Source organism: Penaeus vannamei, chromosome 5 (genome assembly GCF_042767895.1).
Source record: "Penaeus vannamei isolate JL-2024 chromosome 5, ASM4276789v1, whole genome shotgun sequence".
Lineage (NCBI taxonomy): Eukaryota > Metazoa > Arthropoda > Malacostraca > Decapoda > Penaeidae > Penaeus > Penaeus vannamei.
In genome coordinates this window covers 7,537,006-7,547,005 of record NC_091553.1, presented here as the reverse complement: position 1 = coordinate 7,547,005, position 10,000 = coordinate 7,537,006, and the positions used below count along the sequence as shown (strand labels likewise).

Below are 10,000 nucleotides of genomic sequence, written 5' to 3'. Positions count from 1 at the left end.
TTAGTTTCATTATAACAGTGGAAATCATATCAAAGAACAAAAGAGAAACACGGCATATTGTAGAAATTCCAGTGTGGCATTGGCAGTAAGGGGAAAATCAAGAGAATCAAGGAAAAGATTTGATAAATCTACGGTTCTTACCACCCACGTTTGTTAGCATGCAATGCAGTATTGTATTTTTAATGATAATGATACATGCTAGCAACGATAATAAGGACCATAATTATCAATGAAACTGATAGAAATAGGAAAAAATTGCCAAGGACACAGTTCGAAATGGGAAATGAAATTCATCCAATGCCTCACAAATAATAAAAATGAGAGAGAGAGATAGTAAGGAAAGAAAGAGGGAGAGAAAGAAAGTGAGATAAGAAGGGACGAGGGAGAAAGAGACAAAGAAAGAAAAAGAGAGGGAGAGAGGAGGGGAAGGGGGCAGGGGAGTCAAAATAAACCCCATAGCGGCAAGGGAAGAGCGACGTGTCTGACAATGTTACAAACCGTTTCACAACAATGAGCTGCATGTCCCCATAGCTCACGATGCGCGTCTAAACACAGCACCATGAAACCGCGTCCACGTCCCTAGCAATGATTCTTAATCAAGCTTACGGTAACTTTGCCCTTTGTTGGGTAAATAAAGGGGCAAATACATGGTAAGCTTGAGCGTCCCTAGCCGCGATTCATCAAGCTTATCGTAAAATTGCCTTTTTTCTTACCAACTTTGCTGATTGCGCGATGTAGATGTGGCGGGCGGGTGGGAGGTGGGGGAGGGGGGGGTCTACACTTAAGTGGACATAAACAACACCTGAGATTGGTGTTCTGTAAGTCGTGGCAAATTATGTTGCTGCATTCGAGCCTCAGTGACAAAGAGATGTTTATTTTACAGACAAGTTGGTGGTTCGTTTGATGTAATTGGCATAAACGTTCATAGGGAAGTTTAAACTGCCTTACAGATTGTTGTATCGAAAAAATAGATTACCTCTTACGTCATCATCGTCATTAGGATTTAATGTATTACCACTTTAATATACATCCTCACGTATGATTGATTTAAAGGACAAACCCAGTCGTGTGAATTACAATCAAAATTTGAGCTTGTATATATCGATGTCTGAATAAACAAACTTCAGCACTTGGTATTGTTGTTCAAGACGCCATGTCAAACTTCATAACTTTTCCACCAGGATTTTTTTTTATGTCCTGATGCACAGAGGCCTCGGCTGCATAAAGGAATACAAAATGACATTGATTTTTTTCCAGTCGAAAACAGAAACGCGCGGAGAGAGTAAGGTTTTCATTCCTTTCACATAGCCACAAACAGATCCATAAAATCTAACAAAATAAAGCGATTTCTTAATACCGTCCAGATTCTAACATCAAAATAGAACCACAAAAAGAGGGAAAACTAACAACTAACGAAGTTGATGAAGGAGGAGTTCTACGTTGGAGGATCACGTGTGTCGGATGACGCTCGAGGAGGAGCTGGTGACGACGCAGATCAAGTTGGGGGGGGGGGGGAGTAGGCTGCTGCGAATTGAAGAAGCGAGATGCGTCCATGCCTAGCTCTTTCCCTCAGCAGATATTAGCTCTATTGGCGTCGAGATGCGATGGGGGTCTAAGTTTTCTGTCGGGAGTGTATATCGGTTCTGTGTATCTTGGGGTGTGTCCGCATGGGAGGGTTCAATTCGTCTTTCTCGCTCATTCGTTTGAGGCGATAAGCGCCATCTGTTGTCGCTGTTGGGAGTGGGGTGTTTTGGTGACAGTGACAAGGGAAAAGACTAATAACACTTTAAATAAACACTGGCGGAGAGCAGAAAGGACATCCAGGCAGATAGACAGGTAGAAATAGACAGAGCTGGTGAGGAAAGGCATGATCTGTACATCAGCACTGGCGACCTATAAAAAGGGGAAAATAAAGGTTTGAATTATGGAGAGTTTTTACGTATGGTGTCGGTTAACACCTTAGCAACAATTATATATCGTTGTGATATGTAGAACGATGCATAACTGATATATCCAAAAACAATTTAGTTTAGAAACATTAAGTAATGAAGTAATTCCTCAGGGGACATTTATCACTCGAGCTCGAACGCAATCATTTCTTTGCTTCAAGAGTTCTCTTTAGGTTAAGCCATGCGTGTAAAGAGTTTAAGCCTCCTAACAAACGACCGATTGTGTGAACGTACGCGTATGAATTACTTAATTAAGCGACTCGGAAAGATAAATCGGTCTCTTTCACGTTGCTACCGACGTGCGATATACGGTCGGTTTGTTAAAATTGTGCAAGGCCCGACCCAACGAATATTCGTATAAACAGACATCCTTATACACAGAAATAAATGCGTATCTATCGATCTATCAAATAAATATACATTTGTTTTTTCCTATCTGCATGGTAGATATGCATGTCTAGACTGATAGATATGAATTTATTTCTGTATATGTTCTGCATGGATATCTATTCATTACCCAGTTTATCCTTCATCTCTATGAACGCAGCCTCCAGTCTCCGATCAACACTAGTCCTATTGTCGCGTAGGCCGATTTGTCCCTTTGTAATCATGTGAAAGCCGCCCGTGCATGTCAGTGTAACGAATGTCACTTACGTCGGCCCTGGCAATTTAACAAACCGGCCGATAGTATCATGTTTTTACGTTTTTTACGTGTTCCGGACTGTTCCTTCCATTACTCGCCTGTTTCCCTGCACCATTTAATCCGATCATAAACCGGCATTAACAAGTGAGTAAATAAACACTCGTAAGATCTTATCTGTGTGATGTGTTTTCAGCCACAGTGTATATTATTCCTCCTCTGCTCAAATCAGAGTATCTAAACATAAACAATCTACTAAGCAAAGAAGAAACATGGCTCATCATCAGTACATAATGTACCCATGATACTAATACTATATAATACCACATCAACTCCATCGTCTTTTCCACAGGTCAACTGGAGAGGTTCAACACCCTGTACATTAACAAGCTGGAGCGAGAACTGTCGAGCAGCACAGCCAAAATCGCGGCTCTGGAATCGGCCGTTAGGAGCATAGGCGACCGTGCTGCCGCCTGGGACAACATCCAGAACCACATGACGGTCTGGACGGACCAGTCGCGCACGATGGAGCGGAAGCTGGATCTGCTCAACAGGTCAGCCATTCTTTCAGAGACTTTTTTTTTCTTTCTATGTCTGTTATTACATTTATTTTTTGTTTGTTTATTTTTCAATTTATTCATTAAGCTATTTATTTATTTATTTATTTATTATTTCCTTTTCCTTTCTATATCTGTTATTACATTTTTGTTTGTTTATGGAGCGGAAGTTGGATCTGCTCAACAGGTCAGCCATTCTTTCAGACACTATTTTTTTTTCTTTCTATGTCTGTTATTACATTTATTTTTTGTTTGTTTATTTTTCAATTTATTCATTAAGCTATCTATTTATTTATTTGTTATTTCATTTTCCTTTCTATATCTGTTATTACATTTTTGTTTGTTTATTTATTAATTCATTAATTTATTCACTGATCTGTCTATTCATTCATTTATTATTTTCTTTCTTTCTTTCTATGTCTGTTATTGCATTTATTGTTTTGTTTGTTTATCTAATCATTTATTCAATATTTTATTCATTAATCTATCTATTGATTAATTTATTATATTCATTAAGCTATCTATTTATTTATTATTTCCTTTTCCTTTCTATATCTGTTATTACATTTTTGTTTGTTTATTTATTCATTCATTAATTTATTCACTGATCTGTCTATTCATTCATTTATTATTTTCTTTCTTTGTTTTTTTTCTATCTGTTATTATATTTATTGTTTTGTTTGTTTAATCATTTATTCAATATTTTATTCATTAATCTATCTATTGATTAATTTATTATATTCATTAAGCTATCTATTTATTTATTATTTCCTTTTCCTTTCTATATCTGTTATTACATTTTTGTTTGTTTATTTATTCATTCATTAATTTATTCACTGATCTGTCTATTCATTGATTTATTATTTTCTTTCTTTATTTCTTTCTATATCTGTTATTACATTTATTTTTTGTTTGTATATCTATTCATTTATTCATTATTTTATTCATTAATCTATCTATTGATATATTTATGATTTTCTTTGTTTATTTATCATTTTCTTTATCTATTTATTTATCATTTCTTTATCTATTTATTTAATAATTTCTTTATTTATTTATCTATTTATTACTTTATACATTTATTACTTTATACATTTATTACTTTATTTATTTATTTATTTATCTATTTTATTTCTTTCATTTTCTTTTCTTTTTCCCTTCTTTCGCCCTTTTTGTTTCTCGTTTAGCGTCTCAGCGTAAAATATAAGCTTGTGATCGAAAGTTAAAGGCATATTGGTCAGTGTAAATGATTTTTTTTCGCAGATGTATCACTTACAAATTACCTGTTTAATTACTGAATTACTGAATATCATCCTCGTATAATTGTGTATGTAGGAATATGTTTTCACTTCAAGGCAATTCAATCCTGAAATCGTAACTTCGTCGCGAACCACAAAAAATATTTCAGTATCTTTGTAGTATTATCAAAATCTTCTTTGTTATTTCTTGATATAGATACTAAAATTCATTACGGTTTTCTATCTATTGTTTGTATGTAATTCTTCATGTTATGGAATGCAGTGAGAGAAAAAATCCACGCGATGTTTTCAGACAAATTACTAAAAAGATCAGTAAAATAACCGACAAGAATTTAAATAGCGTGGTGAAAGTGATAATGAAGTAGAATCAATTTATTTATCTTCTTCTTTAAGCAATAAAATAAAAGCATCGACTGGCAAAGTCAGTTAAAGTACAGATGGCACCTTAGTTTGCAGCTTGAGATTATTGCCAGGTTTGAATGATTAGTAAGTATAGGTTAAACTGCTCGTTTTTAGAACTGTTTGAAATCTGGTTTGTTTCTAAACTTTTCAGCGAGTTTTATTTATGTTCTTTTGCGGAAGTCATTTTGTGTGTGTGTGTTTCGTCAGTTCTTTGCTTGCTGACTAGTAGAAGACATTTCTATGTTGATTTGGCATAATTTTTAACTATAAATAAGACGCTCTGTCATGAAGATTAGTGTTGCGAGATTTAAGATTCAGGTAAATTCCATCTCATGGACTGGACTCCTGCTTAATTATCGGTGCAAAGAACTGAGACGGTGCCACTAAATAGCTTTATGGCAACCGACTCTACAGCCACCTCGCATCGCAGACAGATCGGCTTTGTTTGCATTTGATCAGCTGATAGAGCGGTCTCAGACGCCGAACGCTCATGTCTCCGGATCACAGACTTGCTTGCATAAATACGTTACAGAAAATCGGAACACGAACAGCGGATCGATCAAGCTGAATAGAAGTTACTTCTGTCTTAGCAGGAAGACAGTGACAGCAGTTAAAGCAACACGCTAGGACAATAAACCATTAAGATAATGCCATTGGCTCTGACGGTAAGCGTCATAAAGATGATTATGGCCCCGTGAAATGATGTTAGTTCATTTTTGTTAGCTGCGGTTGGACAGCACTACACCCAGAGACACACACGACCCAAGACTAATCAGAGCATGGAGTAGCCGAAGTCTCCCTCGTGTAAACATGTCAAGGGGAAGTTTTGCATATAAAACAACAGCTGTCGAAGAGAGCCTGATTTAGACTTTTAATTGCCATGATCAATCGAGGTCGTCTTGTTGCAAATCGAACAGACAGACGCATTGATTTAAATTCTACAAGATTATTCCACAACTTGGAGAAATAAAAGAAAGAAATAGCACACAAGCATCGTGGCTAAGAACAAATGACCTGAGAACAATGTGCCACCAAGGAAAATTATGTAAATATACAAGTGGCACTCATTCAAACTGAGAACGGACGAGCTTTATTACTCATACTTTTAGATGTGACCGTCTGTCGAGTTTTGTTTACAAGAGTGACTAAATAGCTCTTGAAACTATACAAGAAATTATAATATAACATCCCACATGTTGCCTACGCTCTATCGCATGCATGATGAAAAAAAATCATTTAAACAAATAATTATGTTGGCGAGGTGTTGCGTGGGCACATTACCATGTATTTTTATGACTGCATATCTTAAATCAATTTAGCGTCGCGCTTGGCACTTGCTACACAATGAGTGTATCTAATTAAAGAACTTTTCATTGGTTTATGATATCTTTCTTTCATCTTCATCTTATTCATAATAATTTTAGACAGCGAGTGCAAGAGGAGGGATCTAAAATCTAAGATAATGAATAAAAAAGGAGGAATTAAGATGTATGCAAATTCCGGGTCCAGATTTTCTAATTGTGAGTTAAGATTTTTTTATTCAGTGTTTGGTTTGTGATTATTTGAGATTTAATCATACTCGTGTTGCCAGAGTGTTGCCGTTGTATATCGGCGGTAAACTTTTCAAAATGATAAGGTGATAATGACTATGAATCCCCCTCTTTGTTTCTCTCTCTCTCTCTCTCTCTCTCTCTCTCTCTCTCTCTCTCTCTCTCTCTCTCTCTCTCTCTCTCTCTTTCTCTCTCTCTCTCTCTCTCTCTCTCTCTCTCTCTCTCTCTCTCTCTCTCTCTCTCTCTCTCTCTCTCTCTCTCTCTCTTTCTTTCTCTCACTCTCTCACTCTCTCACTCTCTCACTCTCTCACTCTCTCTCTCTCTCTCTCTCTCTCTCTCTCTCTCTCTCTCTCTCTCTCTCTCTCTCTCTCTCTCCACATGTGATACAATAAGCTGTGGTGAAAGTGAGAAATCAAAGATCGACAAGTCAACAAAAGTCTAATACTTTAGTTTGCAACATCCCGAAACTCCCATAACAATGATGCTTTTCTCTTTTCAGGCAAATTAATGTTTATCGGTTCAGTGCATAACACCTTTCATCCTTTTTTTTTGTGATAACATTTCGAGATTCTTTTTGTTTTGTTTTGTTTGATGTGTGTTGTTTTGTTTTGTTTGATGTGTGATCTTAACATTTCGAGTTTTTTATGTGCGATCTTAACATTTTAAGATTCTTCTTGTTTTGTTTTGTTTGATGTGTGATCTCAACATTTCGAGATTTTTTTGATGTGTCATCTTAACCTTTCGACATTTCCTTTTCCCTCAGGTGTCACGAGAAGCAAGATACCTGGGAAGTGAAGCTGAACGCCGTGGACGCTCTCAACCACAAGCTCACGGCGCTCGACAAGAAAATTAACGCCATGACGCGACTGGAGTTCAAGGTGGAGCAAGTGTCCGAAAGGGTTGAGGAAGTAGGTATTCTCTCTTTCTCGTATTCATTCTCTTTCGTTTTATCTGTTTGTATGTCTGTGTTTCACTTTTTTTATTTTAGGGGTTATAGTATTTTGTACTGAGCAGTGATTGCCTTGATACGATTGTAAGTTAAGATTTTGAGGCAAGAACGATCGTTAGTTAAGATTCTGGGGTAAGAACGATTGTGTTAAGATTTTGAGGCAAGAACAATCGTAAATTAAAAATTTTAAGGCAAGAACGATCGTAAGTTCAAATTTTGAGACAAGGACGATCGTGAGTTAAACATTTTAAGGCAAGAACGATCGTAAGTTCAAATCTTGCAGCAAGAACGATCGCAAGTTAAGAATTTGCGGCAAGGACGATCATAAGTAAAGATTTTAAGGCAAAACTCCTTAGAATTTTTGCATTTTTGGGTGCAAGACCAAACTGGTTCCCACTTTCCGCAGGTGAATTCGAAGGTCAACTGGGTGAAGAAGCAGATGGCGGCGCCGGAGCAGCCTATGATCACAGAATTTGCGGGACGCGGCCTGCTCAGCTCGCTCGTGCAGATCGAATCCAAGCTTGAAAATATATCCAGCAAGCTACCCGGCATGGGCGGCGGCAATGGCGGCGGAGGAGGAGGTGGAAACGGTGGAGGGTACGGAGGAGGCGGTGGAGGCGGCGGGGTCTTCTCCTCCTTCAAGAGGCCCAGGGTACTTTCTCGACTTTTTAGGCATATCACGTGACTATAACACCCTCGATCACTTTGTTGTATTCGAGTTCCCGGCCGAGCGTGACCCTCGTTTATCCCCAGCAGGTGTACGGGTCGCGGTTCCGGCAGCTGCGCCCCACGGTGGAACCCGAGCCAGGGATCCACTTCTCCAACGGCGACGGTCAGACCATTTTTTTTTTTTTTTTTTACCTATTATTTTTTATTATTTCTTTATTTATTCTTTTTTATTATTTTTTATTTATTCATTTATTATTATTTTTATTTACTTATTTTATTTTATTATTATTTTTTACGATCACCTTGCCTTATGCCTTGTTCACAGCACTGAGTTGCGTCTTCCCACCCTCTCGTGCTGCCGATTTGCTCTAGATGTTTACGTTATATAAGATTATTAACCCCCCCCCCCCAAAAAAAAATAATAATAATAATAATAATCATAAAATAAAGCACGATGAGGTCCTGAGATGAATTCTTTCATTTCGTTGCAGATGCCAATACGTGCCAGTTGCATCCGAGGGACTCCAGGAGACTGCAGGACGTGAGCGCCAAAGTCGACCTGCTGTTCGACCGCATCACTGATCCTGATTATGACTATGATTATTTCGTCAGTAAGTTACAAGTGAAACACACACTTTAAAGATTTCGTTGGTGTTGGAGACATACGCTGGAGATTTATGATATTCCTTAGATTGCAAAACTTATTTCTTTTCCCTATCTTTGGTTCTCGAATGAGTTAATTTTGCAAGAATTGTTTAAAAAGCCACGTCGAATTCATACTAAATATTGGAACAAAACAATTAGGTTTCACTGATAAATGTAACACATCAATTATGAAGTCACTTACAGGCACTTTATCACAGCTGTTTTAGCCTTTTGAACAGAAATGAACACACGAGTTGGCTCATCACGCCCACCGCCTCTCTTGTTTCATAACTGAAGAAACACCAGCATTCCCTTCAAGAACTTTCAACCTAATCTTGCCTTCTCTTGCTTCCTAATCGAAGAATACGAACATTCCCTTCAAGATCTTGCAATTCTACCCAACAGGTCACATCCCGCGGCCGTCGTCACTGAGCAGCCAGAGTAGCGGCCCCAACGGAGGCTCGGGTGCGGGTGAGGGTGAAGCCTCGCCCGAACACCTCTTTGCAAGATTCTGGAAGAGTATTTTCTCGCCTTTCAAGAAAATGAACAGGAAGATCAGAGTCTTTGAAAATCAACTCACCGCTGTTCAGAAGTTAGTATTGGTAGAAAAACCCACAATGCACAAACTAGTTTTATTGAAACAAGTTTGTATTCGCTCGACTGAAGAGACGAAATCAAATATCTAATACTTCAATAGATTGTGAGAATTTTATTACCATTACGATCATACGAGCAAGTTTGTAAAAGTCAGAAAGTTTGGATACATCATACAAGCTTGAGAGGTCCTTGCAGGTCGTGCAACACCAGCTTCAGCATGGAAGGCTACGCGGCAGAAGTGGGCGGTGTGCTGCAGAAGAAGCTCATGCCCCTGGACGAGACGCTGAGGGAGGAGATGCTGGAGACGCGCATTGCTGTCAATGATCAGGCAGCCAACATTGAGAAGGTGTCGCAGGTAAGGTTCGGCCATGGAGTTCACTGTTTATGGACCGTTATGGCTAACTAGGTCCATGGCGAAGTCGCTGAGATCTTTATTTGGAAGAATGGCTTGACAAAGGGAGCAAAGTCCCATCACATTCGATTTCAATTTCTGGTCGTCCTATCCTCCTCCAGGCCGTGGGCAACACCGCATACATGGGCGAGCAGTTGCTGACGGAGATAAAGAACCAGTTCCACGCCCAGCGAGTCATCATCCAGGAGCGCTTCGACGAGACCCGCGGCCTCATCCTCCAGCACTGCGCCAACGGCGGCGGAGGCGGAAGCGCGCCGCCCTACAACCCGCCCCTCGCTCCCCGCGACCCCGCCTACCCCACCACGCCCACGCCCTCCAAGCCGTCCATCCCCATATATCCGACGACGAGGTTGGTCAACCGAATTTGAAAC

The 10,000-nt window shown here is 39.0% G+C and overlaps 1 protein-coding gene across 6 annotated transcripts in view; it reads left to right on the top strand.

Annotated features, from left to right (window-relative positions):
- Nucleotides 1-10,000, top strand: part of LOC113801804 (uncharacterized) — a 75,017-nt gene that overhangs the window by 59,445 nt on the left and 5,572 nt on the right. For 3 of the 6 annotated variants that reach the window (XM_070121786.1, XM_070121784.1, XM_070121788.1), the window contains exons 2-9: nucleotides 2,942-3,143; nucleotides 7,121-7,265; nucleotides 7,713-7,958; nucleotides 8,060-8,138; nucleotides 8,467-8,586; nucleotides 9,026-9,212; nucleotides 9,413-9,572; nucleotides 9,731-9,978. In XM_070121786.1, coding sequence (XP_069977887.1) covers nucleotides 2,942-3,143; nucleotides 7,121-7,265; nucleotides 7,713-7,958; nucleotides 8,060-8,138; nucleotides 8,467-8,586; nucleotides 9,026-9,212; nucleotides 9,413-9,572; nucleotides 9,731-9,978 — 1,387 coding nt within the window. Of the gene's footprint in view, nucleotides 1-2,941; nucleotides 3,144-3,287; nucleotides 3,334-7,120; nucleotides 7,266-7,712; nucleotides 7,959-8,059; nucleotides 8,139-8,466; nucleotides 8,587-9,025; nucleotides 9,213-9,412; nucleotides 9,573-9,730; nucleotides 9,979-10,000 lie in introns of those variants that run through there. The other 3 variants (XM_070121785.1, XM_070121789.1, XM_070121787.1) reach the window with 2 other exon arrangements.